This window comes from Thermochaetoides thermophila, assembly GCF_000221225.1.
Source record: "Thermochaetoides thermophila DSM 1495 unplaced genomic scaffold scf7180000011814, whole genome shotgun sequence".
Lineage (NCBI taxonomy): Eukaryota > Fungi > Ascomycota > Sordariomycetes > Sordariales > Chaetomiaceae > Thermochaetoides > Thermochaetoides thermophila.
This window is the reverse complement of record NW_006383030.1, coordinates 860,385-885,725: the sequence shown is the minus strand read 5'-3', so window position 1 is coordinate 885,725 and position 25,341 is coordinate 860,385. Positions and strand designations below refer to the sequence as shown.

The 25,341-nt window shown below is 51.2% G+C and overlaps 5 protein-coding genes across 5 annotated transcripts; 4 read left to right on the top strand and 1 right to left on the bottom strand.

Annotated features, from left to right (window-relative positions):
* Positions 1-213: 213 nt before the first annotated feature.
* On the top strand, positions 214-3,255 carry CTHT_0012750 (uncharacterized protein; the record flags this gene model as incomplete). The annotated part of the gene is made up of 6 exons (XM_006691729.1): positions 214-241; positions 683-803; positions 896-936; positions 1,035-1,467; positions 1,544-3,038; positions 3,226-3,255. 6 exons carry the CDS (start codon positions 214-216, stop codon positions 3,253-3,255), a joined length of 2,148 nt encoding a protein of 715 aa, XP_006691792.1.
* A 4,448-nt stretch (positions 3,256-7,703) lies between these two features.
* On the top strand, positions 7,704-9,879 carry CTHT_0012740 (uncharacterized protein; the record flags this gene model as incomplete). The annotated part of the gene is made up of 5 exons (XM_006691728.1): positions 7,704-7,929; positions 8,619-9,029; positions 9,092-9,452; positions 9,511-9,768; positions 9,831-9,879. The coding sequence occupies 5 exons, from the start codon at positions 7,704-7,706 to the stop codon at positions 9,877-9,879; spliced, it is 1,305 nt and encodes a 434-aa protein (XP_006691791.1).
* A 6,160-nt stretch (positions 9,880-16,039) lies between these two features.
* Positions 16,040-18,196, top strand: CTHT_0012730 (G1/S-specific cyclin-like protein; the record flags this gene model as incomplete). The annotated part of the gene is made up of 2 exons (XM_006691727.1): positions 16,040-16,478; positions 16,536-18,196. 2 exons carry the CDS (start codon positions 16,040-16,042, stop codon positions 18,194-18,196), a joined length of 2,100 nt encoding a protein of 699 aa, XP_006691790.1.
* Positions 18,197-21,922: 3,726 nt separating this feature from the next.
* On the top strand, positions 21,923-22,887 carry CTHT_0012720 (uncharacterized protein; the record flags this gene model as incomplete). Its single annotated transcript, XM_006691726.1, has 3 exons — positions 21,923-21,928; positions 22,021-22,092; positions 22,144-22,887. The coding sequence occupies 3 exons, from the start codon at positions 21,923-21,925 to the stop codon at positions 22,885-22,887; spliced, it is 822 nt and encodes a 273-aa protein (XP_006691789.1).
* A 703-nt stretch (positions 22,888-23,590) lies between these two features.
* On the bottom strand, positions 23,591-25,341 carry CTHT_0012710 (NONE-like protein; the record flags this gene model as incomplete). Its single annotated transcript, XM_006691725.1, has 3 exons — positions 23,591-23,999; positions 24,057-24,685; positions 24,760-25,341. 3 exons carry the CDS (start codon positions 25,339-25,341, stop codon positions 23,591-23,593), a joined length of 1,620 nt encoding a protein of 539 aa, XP_006691788.1.

Here is a 25,341-nt window from a genome sequence, read left to right as displayed (position 1 = left end):
TTGCAATCCAGGTGGACTCCTGAAGAAGCTGAGTGTCCGCTGAACAGCCACAAGCCCCGGCAACGCCGGCACCTTAAGACAAAACATCCACAGGTCAAACGGACAACCAATCTCGGTCGAGCGCTTCTTCCTGTCAGAAGAATTGCTGCCGATTCTCCTGCAGTCTCGAAACGCCGACCCGCTATCCCGGTACGGGCCCTGCCCGCGGCACCCATGGCGCCCCGACTCAAGTTCCTTTCAGGTAAGCCGCTACCGACGATCAGCTGAAGTTTGCTGCATCACTTCAGATCGCACTAGCTCATTACCCCTCTCTGCGTTCCTCACTCGTTTCTTGTCACCTGTGCCCTAATAGCCCCTACAATCCCGCTGCCTGGGTCCCTCTGCCGCCCACAGCTTAGTGCGACTCTCGATTCTGGGTTTCAGAGGCCCCCCAAACCCAGTGGGCATCGCTGCGGTTTTGGCGCGCTCAAACTTTGGGCCCCTCGTCTGGACAACTTCTCAGGCGCAGATCGCACCACTACCACCACCACCGCCATCACACTCTTTTTTTTCCACCCCTTTATCATACCTTCCTTTGTCGGCTTTATTTTTTGCTGAGGAAAACACCGGAGGAATTGCTGCGCTGGGCTTCGCGTAGCACTGCCAGAGATGTCGGACTATGAGCTAATGAACGTGGTCACAGTGGGTGGAAACCCAGTTTCGGCCTTCTTATCATGGCGCCTACAAGCGACGAATGCCTGCGATGTCACCCTCGTGTGGAAGGCAGGTTACGAGCACGTGGCGCAATATGGAATCTCCTTCAAGTACGTCTCCTAGTCGCCCTCAATAAAGATTCTAAACTTGATTTTAAGGTCAACAGCGGGAAGTCGGCCGTGCTAACGGACTGTGCGTACAGGTCGCCCGTCTATGGCAACGAGCGCTTTAAGCCCCGGCATGGTTCGTCCCACATCCAGTCCCGCTGCCGACTTACTGTTATCCTAAGAACACTTGGAAATGAAAATCGGATTAGCAGGTGCTGACGGGAAAGAATACAGTGGTTCGGACACCAGAGGAGGCTGCCGCGCGCAAGGACAGTGCCTACGACTATGTTATTCTCTGCATAAAAGCACTTCCCGATATCTACGACCTGGCGTCGGTGATAGATAGTGTCGTTACACCCCAGCACACTTGCATCATCGTCAACACCACGCAGGCCCTCGGGTTGGAGTCTGCTATAGAGGAGCGGTTCCCGACCAATGTCGTCCTGTCTCTCGTCTGCGGGGCCGAAATCGCCCAACTTGGCGCCAGCGAATTCGAGCACAAGCGGTCGACTGAGCTATGGGTTGGTGCCGCCAACAAGAATGCCAACATTCCAGCTTCGATTCAAGAGGACATGGCACAAGCGCTGGCTATGACTCTTAGCACTGGTCAAGTTGATTGCAAGGTTTCGCCCAACATCCGGCAGCAACAATTTGAGCGAGTCATTGGGTAGGTCAAATCTCTTGGCTGTGTTTTGCGTTTTGAGCCTGGTAAAGAAGAGCCATGGAACTAACCCAGTTGTTAGCCCAATTGCCTTCAACCCCCTAACTGTGCTCTTCGAGACCCCAAACTACGCTGCGCTGCTTGACAAAGTAGGAGTGTCCAAGCTAGTTTCCGACGTCATCGATGAATTGCTTGCGCTGGCAACAGCTTATGGCTGCAAGTTCCCAGCCGAGTTCAAGAAGAATACAATTGACGAGTTCGCACGGTTGAACACTGAGAATATCATGTGGCAGGACTATAACGCCCGTCGTCCCATGGAAGTCGAGACATATCTTGGTTCTCCTATCAAACTGGCCAAAGATGTGGGCGTGACTGTGCCACGGATCGAAACTCTTTATGCCATCCTGCACAACCTTAACCTGGTGAACAGGAGTCGACCCAAAGCCGATGTCACAGAGCCTCCGTCTGGCCAACCAGGATCGCCTTCTGGTGCTCCTACTCCTGTTCCACGAATGTCGGCACAGGGCATGTCTATGCCCAACAGCATGCCAAATGGCAACGGCATGCCACCAGGCAGGCCGCGGCCGAGAGGCCCAATGGGACCACCAGGCCCAGGAATGCGTCGCCCCCCTCCTAGCATGAATGGTGGCCCGAACGGCTACAGCCGACCCCCTACCGGTATGGGTTCACGCAACCCTTCACGGAGAGGTTCGATGGATGGGGGCGATTTGGAGGAGTTTCGGGACCTTGTACTCTACGATGATATCCCCGAAAGCGGTGAAGCCGGCGGCTACCCGCAACAACAGCTTACACCACAAGAGCTGGCCATTAGGGAAAGGGAATTGCAGCTGCGTCAACGAGAGCTTGCTTTGAGGGAGCAGGAGATGAGGTTACGGCGAGCTGCGGCTGGCATGGGTCCTGGCCCGAGACGGCCCCCTCCTCGTGGCAATATGTACGATGACGATGATGAAGACGATTATGTCGACCCAAACGACCTCCCGCCAGCGCCGATGATCGACCCCGACAACTTCGACATGATGAGTGTGACCTCGAGGAAGAACCGGAGAGTGCCGAGTAGTCCTGCGCAGTTCCGCAAAAACCCCGAGGAGGAAATCAACAAGTCCCGCAGCAGATTCAGACCGAGTTTCGGGCGGCATCGTTCTAGTGGAGCGAGTCAGCAGATCATGAATACTATTCCCGGCCTGCATCAAGACATCATGGACGACCCTCTTCTCGGCTTCACTTCTAACCGGTACGGCAATGTAGATAGAGGGGCTATTCATCAGGCAGTGGGTTCTAGGGCAAATTCCCTTACTGCTGCGCGGCTCGATGACATGCAATACGGTTTGAACGGTAATGGCCCTCGTCGGTCGAGTCAATCCCCCGGAAACCCTTATAGTCCACCGATTACCGGTGGGCCGATTGGTGGACGCCCATCCCCTCCCGGACAGGTTGGTCCTCCGCAACCCATGAATGGCCGGCCATCACCTCCGGACAGCGTCAGACAGCCAATGCCTCGGTACCCGCCGGGACAAGGCAATATGGTGGCGCCGCAGCAGGTTGAGCAATATGCAGGGGTGAGTAACTTCTCCCGTTTCCCACCTATTCAAAAGCAAAATAAGAGCACTAGGAGTCTAACAAGTAGTACGAGTACCAGCGCGGGCAGTGGTGATTCTTCGCCGAACCAGCGCGACTCGTCGTCCGCGCATACTAGCCAGAAATACTTAGTCTATAACTGAGGGGTACTATTGGAATACCCTACAGTCCAATGGAGTCCTCGAGCAGAGTAGATAGATACCCCATCTCTCGATTTCAATTTGGAATGAGCGAGCGTTTGGATTGAGCATAAATCAGCGAGACTTAGGCGTTGGTGGGATCGAGGAGAATCCCGCGATACTCCTCGCAACGGCTTTGAGGAGTGCAATGGTGTCTTCGGTCAAAAAATTATTCGGGGATCAGATTTCAGTGTGGCAAATGAGAAGAGAGGGATTAATATTGATCAAGAGGTCAGAGATCACAACCCAACTTCTCCTTTCCTTTCCTCAAATTTTTATAACGCAACCATACAGCCCTCCCCACCCCCCCAAAATTCCACTGTGCATCACGGGTTGCTTTTTTCGTGGCGTGTATTGTTTGGTTTAGAGAAAGAAGGAAGCTACATAGCATTATCTCCTTTTTCCTTCCCTACATTAAATTTCCCTTGATAATTGTCTGGATTGGAAGGAAGTCGGCGGACGAAATACAAACAAGCATGAGAAGCATGCAAGCCGATGTCGAGTCTACATTTTCATATGGGCAGGATGCATCAGGGTCGGCTCTATTGCTTTTTTTTTCTCCAGTTTGTGTTCTTCTCTAGAAAGCGAATGCAAACAACAGAAAACAGAGGAAGGAACGGGTTATTTTTCTCTTTGGTGTACTCGGTTGTCAACCTAGGTGAAGGAGGGATAGGTTCCGGCGGAACACAAGACATAATTCTAGTCTCTATTCAAGGCTCGAGAGGTTCTACTTCTTCCAGGAATGAAAGACTCGAGGCCTCTCACGTGGGGTACATAGCCTTTTTTTTGTTTCTACATTAACACTATGGGATCTCCATTTCCTCTCTCTCGTACTCTGGTCGGTATCACACAACCTGTTTGCTTTTCCTTTCAATACCCCACTATGCGATGAGGCTTGTTTGGCACAAAGGTAGAAGTTTGATTTGTGTGTACGTAGTCATAATCTCCCTGATTGTGTTAAAGTGTTTGGAGTCCCCTCATTCAACCCAGGGTACTATTGCCACGCCCACTGTGGGATCGCGACTGGGGCAATGTGGAATATGGTTGCAGAACAGACACTTAAGGGGCCTGAACACTCTTAGCAGCTGGAGAAACCAGGCACGCTTCGACACAACTTGACGTCACTTGGTCATTGCTCTGTCCCCCCATAAAAGGTCGCTCCTTCTCCTGTTGCTCTTACGTCTCTCAGCGCGTCCTTATAACTCATAATCCTCATGGCAAGCTTTTTTTGCCCGAGATCCTGTCAGGAGTCCAGCTTGTGCAAAATCGTTGAGTGACCCGTCAGACGATAGCGGCTCATCACGAAAAGCGGTCTCGGTGGTGTTGATGTTTCCAGTGCCGAATGGCCCTGCCATACTTTTGGTCGTCGGTCTCTGAAGCATTTGGTTTGGGCTGGTATCTGAGGTGGTGCCCCATCACATCCCGGACCTTAAGAGCGATAGAGGCAGGAGAAGCAAAACTGATCGTGAGCCGTCTGGCAGCCGCTGGTGATGACATGACCCGTGCATAATTCCTTTTTGCAGTGGAGGAAGGGTCCCGGAGTCTCATGGGTTCACCGCTCCGGTTTAGGTCTGAAGCGGTCCATTGAACACGATTATGGATAGACAGATGTACATAAAAAGCTTTATCATTTAGCTTGTTTGCTCTCTGCCGTTAGGGTGTTATTGTACATTCTATCTCACCATAAATTGACTTGGACCCCTTGAAGCACACTACCAGACAATCCCCCTGTAACTAACCATTCTCTTGAACCTCCAGGCTGTTCCCTCGTATCAGCTGCATCTGAGATTAAGGCTGGTTTCTCAACAGCGGGATTAGGCTACTGGCATTGCATGGATGTCGGTATCCGGTGTCATACCCAGGGAAGGCAGCATGTCGGTGAAGGGAGAAGTGCGAAGTTGGGGCGTCCTGGAGGAGTGAGAAGTCTGTGAAGCTATGGGTTCAGACCACATGCATTGGGGGGGAAAACAATCTCTTGTACCACCGTTCCACAGCAGCCAATAAATCTCCAGAGTGCCAGCGCTTCGTCACCTTGTTGGTTTGATGGGCCTACTTGTTGCCTGGAAATTTGAGCAGGGAGCTTGAAGGATGCCTGAAAATTGGGTTCACATTGGGTTACACCGGATTAACGTCTTGGTGTAAATGGAAGGAACCAAGATGATCTATTGTGTTGCTAAGTGTGATGATGAACAGGCGGAAGCATGAGGGATGGTGTTTGTAGTTTGCTTGCTCAGACATCAAACATGGGCAACCCCGCCAACTGTTCAACAGCCCCTCTGTTGCCGTGACAAGCTGGGCTTGTGAGTGGGCGCCTTAGTCCTCAGCTTCTTCCCATACCACGCAAAGAGCCGAGCAACACTATCGCAAGCACCCAGAACAACCTCTTTCGTATCAATCAGTTTTTACATTTTCCCAGAACAACAAGAAAACCATTGACTCATGTCGAGCCGCGGCTCTGGCGCAAACGCAGCCTCGCGCCAATCGATGACCGCTTCCGGCGGCGCTGTCAAGGCGAGGCAATTGGTCTGTTTACACGCACCCCCTGAACATCACCGATGCTCACATTTGGGATGGGACAGCAGTAATCTGTCTCAAAGGACTACATCTTACATCTCCAACATTTGAACACCGAACACTATCACAGACCACAGCCCAACAAATGCTAACCAACAACGTTTTTACAACAGGCCCATCTCCACTCACAGCTGACCCAGCTTTCTCACAACTTGGCCACCACAGAAAACTTGATGCGTATGACAGCAGTACAGGCTGAAGCTATGCGAGGTCTTGGAAGCTGGCATGCAGGACTGTAAGAGCTCATCTTGTCTGTAATGAACAAGATTGTGGCTGACAATTGATAGTTTCATGGCTGCAAGCAAGGTTCTTGGAGAGGAGTCGGTTCAAAATCAGCAGGGCAACTAAGCATCATGACCTTGGACTCAAGAGTCTACGGAAGCATCTTAATTACGTTGGCCCAGTATCAGATATTCACTTGACCTTCAAACTTGAGTACGCCATCAACGGATAGCGAAATGAATATGTTCGGATTGGAAGTTTCACTATGGATCACGCCATCTTAATCCTGACAGTGTTGTGGAAGAGTGATGACGGGCCTTAAGAAAATTCTCAGAAGACGAATGCATTTCGGTCGTCGTCGTAGGTTGACAATTAGAGATCAGCCGTATAGCCAGCTTTCCCCTAAACAACCTGTCAACCCACTCATCGGATAGGGGTATGACGATCAGATCATCATGAAATACAGGCCAGTCGACTTTATGCATATGGCGGTCCACGACCTCGATCTATACCAGCCTCGGTCATTTTTGATGAGATAAGCAAGTTCAAGACTAGGGTCGCCATCGTGGTTTAATGTGAAGTCAACTTCATCAGAGGATGGCTCGCCGCCTTAAAGGAGCCTCAAGTCTTCTACCGCCCGATACTCGTGGAGGTACCATCAACAGCACCAACACCACGCTCTGTCTTTCTCTTCGTTCTCGGCGCGCTGACTGGATATCTCTTTTCCCCTCCGCATGTGTTGCACTTGCGTACGAGAATGTCTGCCCAAGGTTTCTTTCCTCCTTTGCTCTTGTTTTCTATGATGGCTGTGCAAGTCTCTCCATCAATAAGCACAGAGTCGCAATACTTGCAGATTGTCCTCTTAACTTCTGGTTTAAGACGTATCCTAGTCTTGAGGGACACGGCACGCAAGTCGGTGGCCAGTCGCCTGCTCATCCCTTGCAACGGGCTTTTGGCAAGAGTCGGGCCTTCGGACATTGCTCCATGCTGAGAAGATTTTGAGAACTCAGTTGAAGAAGCGGAAGCCCCTGAATCAAGAACTTCGAGGTGGATCGAAGACAGAGTTACTGCTGCTTGCTGGAGGAAGGAGATTCGTGAATAGATGGCCTTGTTCTGAACCCCACCACCGCCACCACTGCCTTTTCCTTTGGCCATCGCGAGCAGTGTTGCATTATCTGAAGCTCCCAGGCAGATTTCGATGCGGCATTGCCACGCGGCGGTTACTCAAAAGCCCTTATGTTGGGCGGTCAGGCTGACGGGATTTGGCGTGGCCTTTGAAGAGCCAGCGGCCAGCCAACAAAAATGCCAGCAAGTTGGTCTGTGCACAGATTTGGACCCACCTTTCTGTCAGGGGCCCTGCAGCTAAGCCATGATTGGCTAGTACTGGTTGCGGCCAGGTTTTAGAGGGAGCGCATCTTTCACCTCCTGCTTCCAACGGTTCCTTTTCTTCACGCCTCGCGCTTCCCATCAACAACACGCGGTCAGCGCATCGTCAACCTTCTCTCATCATCCTACGCGCAGTCGCGTGTTTTTCTTCATCAACCTGTTTCGCACCCTCGCCTAGAGTCGCGATCTTGTCTATTTTCCTCTTGTCGTCACGACATCTCTTTTTTTGTTTTTCCTCCCTGTCATTGTCGCGTCACCTAGTCGCCAAATCCGAATCAAGTCACCATGTCGGCCGAAGAGGATCTGATCGACTACTCGGATGACGAGCTCAACAACGAGTCCACCGGCCCCTCCGCCAATGGCAAGAAGGCCGACGCGGCTGCGTCCACACAGAATGTCGATAAGAAGGGCTCCTATGTCGGCATCCACTCGACGGGTTTCCGTGACTTTCTCTTGAAGCCCGAGCTTCTTCGCGCCATTGCCGATTGCGGTTTCGAACATCCGTCGGAGGGTTAGTCTTGACAAGTTCCATCCCCAGCTTATCGTTACATCCTCCTCCTGCCCCTCCTACGGGTCCGTCCATCTCGCAAGCAAGAAATCACACAAGTCACGCTTTTGCACAAATTCTCGGGCACATAGAAAAAGAGAAGGCGGTTGTCGGCACGGGCCTGCACTGAAGGAAAGACGGCAACGAGGTGATCAATCCCCGTCTGCCGAAGGATTTGTCTGCAAAGGCTGTGTGGTCCCAGCTGGGGCACACATGCTTCCAGACACCGCTGAGTTCTGGCGCGAGCAAACCCCTCGCATATGGCTTTCATTGCCATACTTGGATTGAGTCGGCATTCTGAGAAGCGACACGATTGCTCAATGGCTTGCTGCAAGCCCATGCACTGAGCTCCTTCGTGGGCTTCAATCAAGGGGCAATGCTCCCTGTTTCGTTTTGCCACCGACTCCAAGAGCCAGTTTCGGTTATACTTGGCGATGCTGCTCACCATCATGGTCGAGCAGCAGTATGCCCACTCTGTCTCAGCCGGTGTCGAAGCAAACTAGGCTGGATGGGAGGATAGGACACCAAAGAGCTGACGTTTTGATTCTGTCTTTGCTGCGACGATGGACGGGCCTCTCCTCTCTTTTCAACACCCTTGCCTGCCACCGTCCAAACTTTGCGTACCCGATTCTAATCCGGTCCCCCACATACAGTTCAGCAGACATGCATTCCTCAAGCTATGCTCGGCGGCGACATTATCTGCCAGGCGAAGTCTGGTCTCGGCAAGACGGCCGTCTTCGTTCTGACCACCCTGCAGCAAGTCGAGCCTGTGCCTGGCGAGTGCTCTGTCCTCGTCATGTGCCACACTCGCGAACTGGCATTCCAAATCCGCAACGAGTACAACCGCTTCAGCAAGTACATGCCAGAGATCAAGACTGGCGTCTTCTACGGCGGAACTCCGATCCAGAAGGATGCCGAGATCCTCAAGAACAAGGACACCCACCCACACATTATCGTCGGCACTCCCGGCCGTCTGAACGCCCTTGTTCGGGAGAAGTATTTGCGCCTTGGAAGCGTCCGGATGTTTGTCCTCGATGAATGCGACAAAATGCTCGACCAGATCGGTGAGTTTTTAGATTGATTGTCTACCAGCGTTGTATGTTTCCTGCAAGCTAACATAGCAAAGACATGCGTCGCGATGTCCAGGAGATTTTCCGTGCTACTCCTCAACAGAAGCAGGTCATGATGTTCTCGGCCACTCTGTCCGATGAGATCAAGCCGATCTGCAGGAAGTTCATGCAGAACCCGACCGAGCACTACGTCGATGAGGATACCAAGTTGACGCTGCACGGTCTGCAGCAGTACTACATTGCTCTCGAGGAGCGCGAGAAGAATCGGAAGCTCAACGAGCTGCTCGATGAGCTCCAGTTCAACCAGGTCATCATTTTTGTCAAGAGCACTCTCCGTGCTACTGAGCTCGACAAGCTTCTGCGCGAGTGCAACTTCCCCTCGATTGCAGTCCACTCCGGTATCAGCCAGGAGGAGCGGTATGATCATCCAATGCAACCACGACTTGACCACAGGAGCACTGACATTCATTAATAGCATTCGCCGGTATAAGGAGTTCAAGGAGTTCAACAAACGCATCTGCGTCGCTACGGACGTGTTTGGTCGTGGCATCGACATTGAGCGCATCAACCTCGCCATTAACTATGACATGCCCGCGGATGCCGACTCATACCTTCACCGTGTCGGCCGTGCTGGTCGTTTCGGTACCAAGGGTCTCGCTATTTCATTCGTTAGCTCCGACCAGGATCGGGAGGTGCTCAAGGCTATCGAGAAGCGGTTCGAAGTGGCTCTTCCGTACGTCATCCCTTGTGTGTTATGCTCTCGCGTAGATATGGAATGCTGATTCGTCGAAACAGTGAGTTCCCTAAGGAAGGCGTCGACGCCTCCACCTACATGGCTTCGTAAACTGGGACAATCGAAGAGTTGCTCTTTCGGGTAGGGTTCTTAACTCCGGTGCGGTTCTGGCTCCGTTTTGCGTTGATCTCTGGGGTTGATTTCGATGGTGTGCTTTTCGTTCCTTACTGTCAAGTGTAGTCGGACGACAACCAAACTTTTTACTCAATGGGAAAAGCTGCTCTCGACAAAAATCGTACAGGACAATAACAATGTAACTGGGATAGCTCTGCTGCCGTGGAAGCGATTTAACTCAACTCGGGTTATGTATCAATGAAACTTAGATTGTTTTCATACAAAGACCTACTGCGGCAAGATGGCCCAGTTTTTTTAATCCCAAAATACATGATTGATGCTTACTTCTGCGTTTAATCTTCCAAGGCCTCAGCAATTATTAGGAGGAATCTACCCTTTCAAGTATGTTTTCAATTTACTCTTCGTGTGCGATCTTCCGCGTAAACCACTTGCAGCCAACAGCACCATCGAATCTGGCAAGAGCATTTCTGTCTGAGCCACTCGGTTACTTTGGTTTGTGGCGAAGTAGGTTCCGTACAATCTCCATCTCTCCCCTGAGAGGTGTGAGTGTGTGCGTAATTGCCAAGTTTTTTTGTCCTGCCGACTTCAACGATCGCCATTCCTTCGACCGACGACGATAGAGCCTTGCTATCCATCAAGGCTGGGCAAGGCTTGGGCAATCCCTGATCCCGAATGGTGCTGTCTCGCATCTTGTTGGTAGTTACGCCGGTGACTTGTTATTCACAAGTGTTTCCTCTCATGTGCCATTCTCAGCCGTTGATGGGGCCCATGGGAGTTTGAGAGTCATCCGCGATATGTATGAGGTGTGCCTATGAGTGTAGATCATTTCGGCTGGTTGTGCTTGGGAATGTCTTGCTCTTGCATTCGTTGCTGGGCAATGCCACTCTTTGGCAGAGCTGAAGCCTTGAAGGATGCCAGAGCCTTCTTTCTGCTTAGCATGGTCTGCCTGTGCAGCCTGCGGAGCCTAGAAAGAGGCTGGGTTGATATGCTATTGTGTTGCATCGGGGGGCTTAGTGAGAGAGGATGATGAGCCATAATTTTGGTCGGGGAAGGCAGTGTAAGATAGCATTGGCTCGTTGAGGCACAGAATCGCCCCGAGAATGTAATAGTGTTTGCACCATTTCCTCAATGCCCATGACTTTCTTCGTTGAACAGCTGAGGAGAGAACCTTGGTGACCGTTTCTTTTGCTTTCTCCCAACTTTCTGGGTGTTGTTCTTTGAGCCATTGTTTTGTTGAACCTCAGGTGAATTATGAGACGGCGAGGATGTTTGTGGCTGATGCTAACTCCCAATATTTCAGATTACTCATGTTTCTTGTACATCAGAGCCGAAGTAGGCACGAGAGAACTGTTGGCAGGCGAACAAACCTGGAAGGATGCTCCCCAAGACAGCACGTGGGATGGACCAAATGATGCGTCCGGTTATCATAGCTTGTCTTACGTCTGGCTCAACAAATTGCCTTACTTGTCATCACGCATTCAGTTTCCAAATCTTATTGTGTTTCACAGATTTGACGTTATTTATCTGGGATGATAGCAACAACCAGTTTCCAAGGCGTGGTGGCCAGGTAGTCTTGAACTTTGGGATTTGACCATGGTCATAGTGATAGACTAGGTATTCTATCTCGCTAAATTGCAGGCCATTCTGAGATATGGATAACGAACACAGCACGTAACCGGGCAGGTTTGGAGCCTATGACAAACGTGATATACCTTAGCTTATCGCGCCGTCCAGGTTAATTTAGCTTGCCAATGCGTTGCCCTCGGGAAACTCCGGCGGATTGGCGGGCTGTCCAAGACACTATTGATCAATTAGTCCCAACTTTGAAAGTTTCCAGAACACCGAAAGGCAGGTAGATACTTGAACTTTTGAGATTGTGTCTGGGGAATTATCGGCAAGTTTACTTATCGCCCACACCATTCTCAATATTGTCGACTCCCGGATGTAGTTTGGCGGACCTTGGATCACCAGAAGCTTCACAAGACAATAAAGTTCTATGACTAGGTATTCTTCTCGATGTCCATGGCCTGGGTCATGAGCTGAGAGCAAGTGGAGTGGCAGCCTTGCTCGGACAAGCCGCCCTTCACTCCGTATCCGACGGCCGGCAACGCCGTGTTCCGATCTTCGCATCCGCTTCGCGCCGACACTCCCGTGGAAAACTTTATGGTCCGACAAACACGAGGCTGGAGGATGTTTGCCAACGCGCAAGCTGGCTTTTTTGGTGTCGCTTTCAACAGACACCGACATTCTTGGTTTTTCAGCTCATTTTGGCTAAGCAATGTGTTTCCATGCACGCTTTCAGGGGTCTATTCAGCCTTATTTTTGAGGCTGAAGCGCGTAGTGGGTACGGATAGGGGCAGGGGCATGCAACATCGGAGAGGTTGCCCTATCGACATGGCTTTTTCAGCTGCCTGCTTTTTTGAGTCGTTTATGCTAAATGGTTTGGTGCCTGACGTCAATATCCCGTCAAAGTCGCTGGCCTCATCGAAGAGAATTCCCTCCGATATCGCGAAGCGCACTTTGGTTCGGTAGGCAATTTCCGCTTGAGTCATCAGAGTTTGAACAGCCTTGGATCAAAAGCCTGCTTTTGGGCTGGACCGCCTGGTGCTACTGGCACCCCATTAACAACTTGAACACGTGATTGGCTGGTCCTCACAGCCATCGTCGACGAGGTTATCTGGTTTTCCTCATCTTCGTGATCGTTGGATCGGCGTGATGGGAAAGATTGGGTTGCTGTGCATCTGTGCATTGCATTTTCCGCCCAGGATCCATTGTCGAAGATTGGAAGGCCTTGACTTCATTTTTTTTATTTAGTTATTTTTTTTGAGAGATCGTGGAGATGAGTCAGCAGCCAAAGAATGTTGTGGCCCGTCTCATGCTTTTCTGACACCCGCGGACCTTGATGGCAGTGGCTTCGGAGAGCAACATTGATTAACATGTTGCGAGTCGAATCTGGACCAGCAGAAGTCCTTTGCTCTTTTGGCTCAGACTAAAACAAGCCACCCCCAGGATCACGTAATGGTGTGAGCAAGATATGTGCAAGGTGCTGAGCAGCTGGAGGGAAGAGGGCTGTGCCAGGGGAAGTTTTTAACGGAGGGGTCCCAGACACTCCGCGAAACACAGCCAGGTTTGCATCAAACCTACGCTTCAGAATGTACAAGATCGCCATCGCGATGCATCGTAATTCAGTGTGGGTTCTTGAAAAATAGTGATTGTTTATCATTAGTCACCAGCTTTCGAATCGAGGCTTGGGATTGACATGGTGGTGACTGAGATGTGGCTTGTGCAACATGGAGATTGTTAAGGACCATGATTCTTTCGGCTGAGGTGCTTACGGATTACTAGACGTTGGTTTCTGGAAGCAGTTCTTATTGAGCTTTCTTTAAAGTCAGCTTATATGGAGTACTGTAGGAATTGATGGAATCACTCTTTCAAGTGAGTCAGCTCATCGATATGTTTGGTGAGAGCCTGATTTAACCTGAAGCAAATCGGCCTTAAGCTAGGCAGAGTTTCACATCCAACTTCCTCTTAACTTCACAGGCTGGCCATTATCTGATATGACATGAGAGTAGCGTTGTGAGAAGTCTCCCCGCATCCTGGTTGAAGTTCGGAATTCGGATGTCAAGGCTCCATGCTGGCGTGAGGGAGAATGCCAGCACAAAGTGGTTGCGTCGTGCGTGATTGATGCGAGTCTGCGCATCGTTTTCACACTATGCCACTTTTGTCTGCCAAGAAAGAAGACAAGGGGTGGATTGGGCACGGTGATGCAGAGTGATGCAGATGGAGGGAGTGAACTGGCCACAGCACTACACACAGATTCCTGCCCCGCCATCTTGCATGCAGCAGGGCCAATCAAGATCGGGCAGACTTCTCACACTTCCTGTCGCACAGCGAGTTGAAACTGCGACCATGTCTTGACAGAAGTGTCCAAGTTGATGACGGGGCGAAAAGAGGGAAAAAGCCAAGGCCAGGGCCGTAGAGTGCACCGTTTATTCTTTCCATGGCAGTGTGCAACCTTGTCCTAGATCACAGCGAATCATTATAGGTTTCCCGAAGCGGGTGCAAGAGAGGTGCTGGTCGGGATGAGACCCCCTCGTAATGATGATGATGATGCTGGTGATGCCTTACACGAGAGTCTCCTTTTTCGGGCGAGATATGCGGCGCAATGACAACAGCTAAGCATCCCCAGACAGGGCCGATCGAAAGAGAAGCTGATTTTCATACGGATACCTACTTGCTTGCCTGATTGTACAGACTTGGTCCAGGCAGACTACACGCGAATGCTGGGAGCTTCTTGGCTACGGAGGACCGGAGTATGCTTATATAAAAATAAATTCCAGGTTGGCGAGCAAAATGACGCCCAGTCCAGCGGACGATCCGGATTCTATGTGTCTGACGGTCACCAATGGCAGGGATTCCTGTAGTGGAGGGAGGGTGCGCTGCGATGCGGGATGATGAGGGAGCGCGAGGGTGCATTGTAGGCGGCAGCTGTGGCCCAGCCTCTAGGCAGCTGGCGGGTCTCGAAGAGCCATGCCCGGCGCCCCAGTGCGGCTGGGCGGTGCTCTCTGCGGTGAAAACCGGCTCTTCTCCCGATCATCAAGCAAACTGGAACGACGATGTTCAACTTCACGATCTGAAGACGCAGCGGCTACAAAGCGGTCAGCTTGCGAGATCTGTGTGTATCATTCCCCATCTCCTCTCAGAGTTAGTCGCGTCGCAGCGCCATTACACTCATCTTACTGCTTTTTATCTCATCACTTTAATTTTATCTCGCCTGCCTTAATCTTTGTGTCTTGACTCATTTTCTCCCGTTTCGTCCCAGTCCCCAGATGATTGCTTGTCTGTTTGTCTAGGACGTTTCCTTTCTCGCGACGCACTCACAGGCCGTCGCGACAAAGGAAAACAAGACCAACAGGCACGACCGTTAAAGCTAGCTACACTCAACGACTATTTTTTTTTCTGATCCTCGCCAACCCAGGGCGGCCTCCTGCTTTTTAAACGAAACTGTATCATTCCTCTCTTTTCCGACTTTTCGAGCCAGTCCAGTGCGGCAAACCTGAACTCTCCCTGCTTTCGAGCTATCACCGATCTAGGCTCCAGACCAGCCTGAATCCTGATAACAAGGAATTTGCCTTTCTATCGAAGAACGGCGGAGCTTTGGACGGTTGTCGTTCCTTTTTCGCCCGCAAGACTCATCGCGCAAGCGCACCAGGTGGACAGGAGACTCGCCACAGGTGCCCACCGATTCTCACAAAGCCAGTAACCCTCCCCCAGTCCGTTTTCAGGCTGCCAGCTCCCGTGACTGGTACTTGTCATACCACGCTATAACGCTGCGCCTGCCAGTTGGAGCCACCTGTTTCCCCAGCGGCAAGCCATCGGTCCCAGCGTCGGTTACTTTAGGTAGTGACCTGTTGGCCCCTCGCCACCTAAGACCCTGCGCTACCAGCCCTTGTTAGAAGAGTCATCCCGACTAGGAGCAACCGACGCGCGCGTCCACCGCAATAGGAGTCACATCGCCGCCGTCCGGTGACCATTGCCAGCCCATACCAAGAACCAAAACACCACATGCACAGTTACAAAACGTCCTTACCTCCTCGCAGCATCCATCACCGCGCCGTCCACGGTTTTTCGTCATCGCTCGAATACTTGAATACTCGACTTAATACCCTAGCTTGAACTTGGTCTCACCGTTGGCGCCCTTCCTCGACTCACACACCACGCCGCAGCATCAGCTCCATCGCCCCTCGCCCGCCTTCCAAATCCCTTGCCGCTGATCGTCCGTATGGTGTTGTGCTAACTGCCATATAACCTCGACAACGGCCTTTCTTAAATTTAACACTTAACGAACCAGCACACAATGCCTCTTAGGAGCATTGTATTTACTCCAGTCGCCGTCTTCGCTGTGTCTACCTGTCTGATCGTTCGTGGAAACCCGGCTCTGCTCGCCTTGTACTAGGGGCCGGTCTCTCTTTTCGACATACATATTTCTACGGCAATCCATGTGGCTTGCCGTCGAACTTACATATCGATAGATTCACGATTCGTTCGGAACCTTTCACCCGGTCTAACAGGTAGACACCGCGCGACGGTGGCTGGAGAGCGTTGGAATCTCCTTTACCACCCACCTTAACCCAAAATGATGTCGGGCATTTACGATTTGACTTCGTCTCTCCATCCCCTTCGCCATGCGCATAGCAACCCACTTTTAATTAACTCCTCGTGGTCCTCCTCGACCACTTCCCTGACTTCGACGTCCTCCTTCTGGTCCGATGTTTCTTCCCAGCATTCGGACGATTCCATCTCGACCTCTGATTCGGACTCGTGCTATTTCTCGCGTGCCCCATCCTCCTCCCAACAGTCAGTCAGTTCACTCGGAAGCATTTACGAACCGGCAGTAAAACTCCACGATCCATGGGTCAGGCAGCCAGTTTGTACACAGCCTCAGGTCGAAGCCCCCCCGGAATTGCGACAGAATCCGAGACGGACCAACAATTCGGTGACTTCCCGTACCGGACGCCCGCCGTCGCTCGTACGCCAGGATGATAGAAAGGTCAACTTTGTGGATAACCTAGTTGGTAAGCTAAGCACCGGCTCACACCAGCCAGGTTGTTGCCCAGGGCTGACCCTTTCAGATACCTCAACCCATATTGTCGAGGCGATTTGGCCTACCTCATCTGTCCCTCCTCGGAATGAGAATGGCACGGGCTCAGTGCTGCCGCTCCGTACCTTTATCCAAGAGACATTGCGCCGCTCCCGGACTAGTTACTCTACCTTGCAGGTGGCCCTTTACTACCTGATATTGATTAAGCCTCACGTCCCTACCCACGACTTCACCACTGAACAGCCTGATGATCGCTACTCCAGTCAGGCGATTCAGTGCGGCCGTCGCATGTTTCTTGCAGCCTTGATTCTGGCATCCAAGTATCTTCAGGACCGTAACTACTCGGCTCGTGCCTGGAGCAAGATTTCTGGTCTCAACACTCAGGAAATCAACAAGAACGAAATGACCTTCCTTTTAGCCGTGAACTGGAAGCTTCACGTTACGGAGGAGGTCTACAAGCGCTGGTGCGAGTGTGTGGCCAAGCTGACACCATCTCAGCCTCCTTCGCCTGGCGGTGTTTCCATGCAAGTCTACGAGCAACAGTGCTACAACTTCCGCCGCATTATCCTCGGCCTGTCCCCCGACCTCAGCAACCTGGAGGAGCTGCTAGCTCCTTGGTCTTCGACCTTGACATATCTTCGCGAGCCATCCCCTCGGACTGTCCGCCGCATTCCTTCGGCAGAGCGTTTCAGTACCTTTGGCTCTGATATGGAGCAGAGCTGGTCACCGAAGTCTCGCAGCGTGCCAGTGGTTCTAGAGCCGACGCCTGCAAACACGTGTGCTCCCAGCCGCTTCGCTCCGGCTCTTGGGCTTCTGCCTACCCCTCGGCTTGCTTCTCAGCCCACTGGACTCATCACTCCTGCAGCGAGTGTTGTTTCCCAAGTTCCGTCGCGCAGCTCGTCAATGGCATTTGCAATGGCCCAGGCATCCGCTTCAGCTGCCGCCCAATCTGCCGATCGGTGGCCTGCGTCTATGGGATCATCGCCTCTGGCTCCGGTTACACGTCGTTCCTCCCTTGCCAACTCCGTGTGCAGCGCCTCTTCGCCGGAGTCAATGATCTCAGACTCATCTCAGGTTTCTCGCTCGTCCTCAGTCTCGTCAGCTTCTTCGGCTGGTGCGCCATCGTCCAACTTGGACTCTCAGGCGCGGTATCGCACTTCGAAATCAAACTATGACAGGCTGGGTCCGAGACTGCCAATGAAACCGGTGTATGAGGATAATGAGCCGATTTGCCTAACTTCATCTCCCGAGGAATACGGGGTTGCCGTAGGCCAAGAGATGTGCGACCTGACGCTGAATATGCTCATGCCTTGCCCACAACGCGAGATGGACAATGCCGCTCGTACTCTTCAAAACATGCAGCAATACAGTAGCAACAGTCCCGTGATTGGGGTCAAAGCAGGACTGAAAAGGAGCCGTCCTTTCTCAGTTGAGGATACTTTGCAGGACGATGTTCGCGACATCCTCGCTGGCCGTTATGGTAGCGCTCGGTCTTGGTCTGAAACTATGGTTCGTTCTCGTCCTGACGGTACGAGGGTTCCTCAGCAGGTGCCCGTTCGTATTAGCACTCCAGGGAGCCATAAGCGGCTTTGTTGCTCTGCTGAAGCCTCTCAGATTCTCCAGATTCCCTCTCTTCACCCTGCTGTGAGTGGGCTTGGTGGTCCAGGGATGTGGGAAGGTATTTTAAATTAAAACTTAAACAGCAAACCATTAAGGCACTTTGCAATATTTTTAACCACTTATGCATACATATTTGCTTTACACACATGCACACACACACACACAACAACAACAACAACAACAACAACAACAACAACAACAACAGCTCGTTTGTGATAATACCCTGTTTGCTTGTATTGTTGCTTTTCGCGGAGGAGCTCCTTAAACATCAAGCGTTTCAATATTCCTGATTTCAACTAGGTAACCTTGGAGGCATCTGGCTCATAGAATGGTTCAATATGGACAGCCAGGGGGACCGGCAATACCACGTTCTTTGTTATTCCTTTTCTTTTTCATGCATCTATCCTGGTTTCGGGTAACTGGCATCGGGTAACGGTGTGGGAAACCTGGTCAAAGTTGGCGATGAAGAGGGTTCGTGTACGATTTCTGGGGTGGCTTTTTGTGCTTTGTTTGAGCAATTACCCTTTTTTAAAACAATATCGACGTCCGGAAGGGTTGGACGTTCAAGGTGGGGGAGGAATGGGATACTTTTTTTTCCCCAAATCTTTAATAAATGGGGCCCGGTCAATGAAGGAAGACCAAGACAGGTTTCGTTAGAGATGCCTACGGAACCGTGGGCTAACAAGGCAGGACAGCAGCAGACGGCAGCTACTTCCCGTCCGTTTCTGGGCCTTGATTTGTGTCACTTGGAATCTGAACGGGATTATTTCGAGATTTAAGACTTCAAGTCCATCAAGCACAAGCCCCTTGCAAGGACAGACAAAAGCTCCGGATAAGTCGGACTGAAACAAATCCGATTTTTCGTACCTCCTACTCGCTTTATCTACATTACCTAACTACCTAGCAACTAGGACAAGATACCATCATCAGAGAGTTGAGCAACCTTCCACCTGTTAGGCAGCAAAACAATTAGGAGAGAAAGCTGTAATGACGCAGTTGAAGCACGCAATATCATCTGAGTCTTTTGGGAGTTACAATTCGTGTCTGCGATGGTTCCACAGAGTCTGCGAACCCAGTGTCTCTGGTCGAGCGTGATTACCATCACATTCTCGGCACACCTGAGTGGCGTTCTGATGAGCTAGGAGCCAGCCCATTTCCTCGAGGGATCATGGCCGGGGGAGTGGAACTGGTTGATGATGTGATGGTTTGATACTCTGCTGATGACTTAGCAGGCTTTCCCCAAGCTTTCTCCCAATCGATTGTGCCGGTCTGACTGATCCTCAGGAGACTGGCCAACTGCAGATCCTGGAGTTGAGGACATCTTGAGCAGAGCTTTGGCAAAGAGAGCATGCCGCTGCAGCCTGGTCATGTCGCTGCCAGTCAGGGGCTTATTGATTTTGGTCCCCTGCAGTCCAAAGTTCCAATTTCGTTGCTGGGCAACCAAATCATAGGTGCTCTCTGGGTGTCATCAAACCAGCCTTCTGGAAGCCCACTGCAAGACGAACGGAGTTGTTGATCCGGTGTCCAGTGAGTCATCCACACCTCCTTTGTCCCTCCCCTCCTTTTTTTTGTTCCGTCTCGTTGATTGAGGTTTCGCGTCCTTTGCATTCAGCCAATGACAGCGTTGACAAGGCCATCGCTGCCTGGTTGGTTGGTTTTTGCCCTCCCCCTCCCTTTCCCTCTCGTTGGTCAGCCCGCCTGATGTATCGCTTGGGACCGGGCCAAGAAACATGGCTCTCTCGGCGGTAAAACACCGAACCGACAGCTCCCCAGCAATGCCCATGTTGCTTATTGAGTGGGCAGGTAAGCACTCTGCCACTAAGTGCGACGTTGATACACGTGGTAATGCGGCGGAGAACTTTACAATACTGCTTGTTTGAATAGCTTTTCACGCATGGTACCTGCGTTTTGCTCTTGCAAGCTACATCCCTAGTCCCTGGCATTTTGGCATGTCAGGCTGGCAGAAAGTGTCAAGTGACTGAGGTTGCTGGCGCGGGATGTACTGCGGTGTGTACTTGCCCTTTACGTTATTCCGTGGGAGTTACCGTCAGCCGTGCAATCACTGCCTTGTTCTGTGGCGCCACATGGCAGAGCACCTCCGCATGTAGACTGCAGAGGCCTAAGGGGAAAATAGAGACTCTGCATCCTCGGTGAGATGGGTTTGGATGTCGAGAAAATGCACCATACAGCTTTCTCCGAGTTGGTAGCTCGGCCTTATGGTAGGCCATCCGTTGTCATGGCAGTTTTGCCCCGCTTCTTGCGGTGTGCTAGTCAATGTAGGGATTAGCAAACAATACACCAACAAGACTTGAGGGTATCGTGGTATATGCTATCCATTATTATTTTTTTTTTCGTTTCTGATGTAATCAGTCAGGAACAATAAGTAGGAATGAAACGTGGTATTCCGTATCCTACACAGTAAAGTGATAGCAGTGTGTTGGATTCTGAGATAAGTGACTAATGCCAATGTGCAGCTTCAAGCCTCATATGTACATAATCCTCAGCGACACGGCTGTTGCAAGGCAGGCTGGCTTCAGCCTCTTGAAGGCTGAGTTAAAATGAAAGATTGTGAGTGGTTCTGTCAGTTTTATCCCATGGAATTGGTGTATAGAAAGTGTTGTAGATCACTCATGGCTGTGCGACAGGTTTAGTGAGAAGCACACATTCGGCATGAGAGTTTTCTATGCTTCGGCCGGAATAACTCGTCGACTGCAGTTAGTAAAAAAACATGATCCTCTCATGAATATTGTACCAGTAGTGAAAACTGATCACAGCGGTTTGTCCTCATGCCATACAATATGGTGTTAAGCCACCATTCTCATGACCTCATGATGCATGTCTGAGGTATACCACCCAAGTCTAAATCTTTATTATGCCATAGCTCAGGACATTTGAGTTATGTCTAGAGCCAATGAGACAATTATAACACTCATCCACTTCTTTGATCTTTTCGCTTACCGATGTCGAAGCACAGGTGCGCTAGCTGCAACTATCCTATATAGCATAGTTCAAGGTGGCTGAGTGCATGGTGCCCAAGTAAGGATAAGTTTATCATGTAGGGTAGAGCTGCAATCGCGCAAAGCGAGAAGCTTGGCTCTATAAAAAAGATGGTCGAGGCTCTGATCCCTCTGCTGGGCTGAACCGTCACCAAATTATAACATGATTAATGGCTTGTCGTGTGCAATGACATTCGCAATAAAGTGTTTGCTGCTTTGCACATCGAGTCGGAGTAGCAACGGTGAGCGCGCTATGATATTTCTGCTACTCTTCGCAACATGCGCTGCCCCTGTGAAAGGAGGTCATCTTCCCACGTCCCCTGGGCCCTCTTCTGGGCCTCAGCTTACCGACGGATTGCTCGCAAAGCAGACTCCATACTTTTAACGACTATCCAGAAACCGGATGGACTCCTAACCCAACCAAAGCTCCGAGGCCTGCGCTATCAGGCTCCTTACTGCTGCAGAAAAGGGATGAGCTGCAAATTGAATACAACTGGGATAATTATGATGGAGAAATGAGTGAATGAATTCACACACCTGCGGATGGTTCGGTGACACCGGCTGTAGGTCATCTCTGCATTGCCATCTACTTATCCATCATTTACACTGCACGTACTCACTAGTGATTCTCATGCACAGCTGATCCAAGGACATGCACTGGTTCGTTCACTTGTGCAACAGTGTCAGGTTATGTGCAATGCCATACAAGTGGAGGAAATATTGCGAAGACATGTATCGATCGCCAGCTATGGCTTGCTCTTAGCTCCTATTATAGGAATGATCCATGTACAGGCTCTACCCAATGCTGGTAAGTCTCTAGTATCCATCCTCAAACTCATCTCCTATGCTGGAGTCATTCCATCCATATATAACTGCTTTACCGATGCTAACATAGTCTAGTCGGAGCACTGCTTATCAATATTGCTTAACATTGATATGGCCGGGGCTTCGGAGCCCCAAGCTAGGCTATATGTGTACCGCCAACCCTGATTCGACCATTGTCACCATGCTGCCCTCTCCCAGCATGTTAATGTCGCTCAGCCTTACCTTTCTCCGTCCGAACAAAGGACCTCCTCGCTAGCCACCTTGCCATCAAGCTCTATCCCAATACCTACCATCATCAATACTGGCAGTGGTATCAGCGCTGGTGCTCTTGCGGGTGGTGTAGTGGGTGGTTTGGCCGTAGGAATGATCATTTCCTCAGCCGTCACGTTCTTTGTTCTCCGCCGTCTCCACAAGACTGGTGCGACGACGTCCAATAACGACGGCAAGAACAATAACGTCCCTCTGGTTAATCGACCACAGCCACCCAATGCCCACATTGTCCAGAAAGAAGCCAATCTCTCCCCTGAGACCGTAACGACGGAGGCGTTTAGAAACTCAGTTGGCGCATCAACAGCCTTTTATCTTTCGAGAACAGCCATCTCCGAGTCGGGTTATGCCATTAACAACCAGGTCTCTCCGAGCACCAACACTGGTGTCCAGAGTATTCCGGTTCCCCCAGAGGAACAGCAACAACAACAACGACAACAACAACAACAGCAGCAGCAGCAGCAGCACCTTCAATCCGAGAGCATGCCTATCTACTCTATACAGACCAGCCAGACCACTGTTCACACGCAGACGGAGGTTCCTGCTCACATGATGCCCCAGTTCCAAGCCTGGTCACAGCAGAGTGCACAACACTACCCGCAACACGTGGCAGAGTTAGATCCCAATGCACGCCAAGCAGGTCCCCCGGCACATCCAGGCCACCCCGCCCAGTAGATGATGCCAACAGAGGGCGTGGAACAGGGGATGGGTAACCTTGATCTCAAATAATGTCCGATCCATTGAGGTAATGAGGTTTGGAGGAACAGAGCTGAGGTTCCTGTAGGGAGGGGCAGGGCGGCACTTGATATCCTCCCATGCTGTTGTTTGCCAATATATTCGAACAGAGGGGACATAGTAATCATGATGGACGACTTTCGGATCTTGTAAATTCTCTCTTCAAGTACGGGATGTATAACGGGAAGCGACTCAAGGAGGTTATGTTCTCATATCTAGTGAGTATGAATACCAGTCCACCGTACGCCACCAGTTGTTTGCAATCAGGGGGGATGAACGAGCCACCGCACAGCCTTGCCCATAACCTTCTCAACAACTGCCACCAACTATGTCGTATTACATCTAGAGAACCTGGTATCATGTATCTCGTGCTCTTATGAGCAATGGAGAAGAGAAAAAGCTGTCATCCCTATGTATGGCACAAGAGCAACTCAACATAGCGCCCCAAAAGAGCAAGCTGAGATTTTGACATTAACTCCCCACTCCAGAAAAGCATGAGAATAACTACGCCCAAAACGCCATCTATCCCGTGCACAACAACACGCTCTTGCTCCCATAGCCTGATGAAGCCATCCTTTTCTTCTCCCTAACTCCAAAGACCACAACTACCATCCCTAAAATTGTGTCAAGCAGTCCCCTCATTCTATAACTTGTTAAGAGGCCACTTCTTAGCAGCAGCAGTCTTCTGCTTGGCATGACTCTTCATCATGTTAATCTTCCTTAGCCGTTCACGGTTGCTTGGATCTAGCAAGACGTCGGTGCTATCGTCACGGAACCAGTGGTTGTGTCTGGTGAACCCGGCGCCGTTCATCTTCACGCGCTGCACTTTGCGCAGCTTCGCCAGCCCATACCAGCAGACGACAAGGGAAAGTAATGTCGACAGCCCAGTGATGGCGCCAAAGCCCCAGTTGGTCTCCTCTATGAAATTCTCAAGGTTCATGCCGTATAGGCCGGCCAGGAAGGTACCCATGGCTAGGCCTAAAGTGCCAATGCTGAACTTGAGGTCCAGCAACATGAGGGAGTTGCGGTTCGCATCCAGGATGGCTCGAATACTGGCGAAATTTGTTAGCATCCGAATATTCCAGTGCCACACATGCCAAGAAACTTACATTTCCTCCGTATTCCTGATGCTCGACACAAGGTTACTCGCCTCCTGAACCACTTCATCACACAGCTTGTGGTACGACTCCAACAGGAGTTCTACTTCAGTGTGGTCATCTTCCCCACGGTAGAGATCATGGGTCTTCTCAGTCAGGTACATGGCCGCCAGGTCGTCATCGGCCTCCAGGAGTTCCTCAATGGCGTCACGAACCAACTTGGCCTTCTGTTCAAACGTGCTGACCCTCTTTGACAAGACAAGCAATATCCGAAGCTTTTCCCGGTCGATATCGTCCTCGAGCTCGCTCAGGATGCGGATGACAGGGTCCCGGACAGCCTCGAAATCAGCCTCCAGTTCAGCCGTCACCGACATGAGCACGGCTTCAAGGGCCCGGAACTCATATGGAAGGCTGTTCGCACCACCAGTTTGCTTCTGTTGGAGTTTTCCCTGTAGATCGTACATGAATGCTGACTGGGGATAAGAAGAAGTCGAGCCATAGACATCGAACAGAAGGACGCGGTCATGTTTGATCAAGACTTTTAAGTGAAGCAGGTTGATAAGGATGGCAGAGGGACGAACAAGAATGTGAGGGAGGTTGGAAGAATCAATTTTGCGAAGATCGCGAGGAAGAAGGCCATACTATATCAAGGGCAACAACTCGTCAGCAGATACATTCCAGATGCTAATTGTAAATGCCAGGAGCCGTCAAGTACCTTAGCAATCAACTCGCTTTTCTTTAGCTCGCCGTCTACCATGATAACATTGCCATTCCCATCCACTTCGGTACACCGCAGTCGAGGGTCAAGCGCCGCTTTCGACGTCAAGGACCGGCGCTGGAAGATGGCACCCGAGTCCTCCTGCAAACGCATCATAATTTCCTCCTCCTTCATGGCCTCGCTTTGCTTCCTCGCCCCGGACCCAAACAGCAGCTCGCGCCATGTCAACCTGCCACTGCTCTCCTCCGAGGAGAATCCTGACGAATAATATCGCTTGGCGCCACCTGCAGTCGCAGCAAAGTCGTATTGACTCTTCGCACTCGCCCCTACAGGACGGTACCTGGATGTAGATTCTGGGAAGACAGACTCGAGATCGACAAATGAGGACCGCAGCAGAGGCTGGCGTCTGGTCAACGAGGCTCTCCCCAGGCCCGACAACCTCGATCGGGAACAGGTGCAGCCATGGCAACGGCTAGGGAGGGTTGCAGTGCACTCCGCAAAGACGAGGCCTTCAGACTGTGCGCGTAGAAATCTGAGGAGCCTTCGCGACGGCGCCAGAGGTTTCAATGCCGGAGGCAT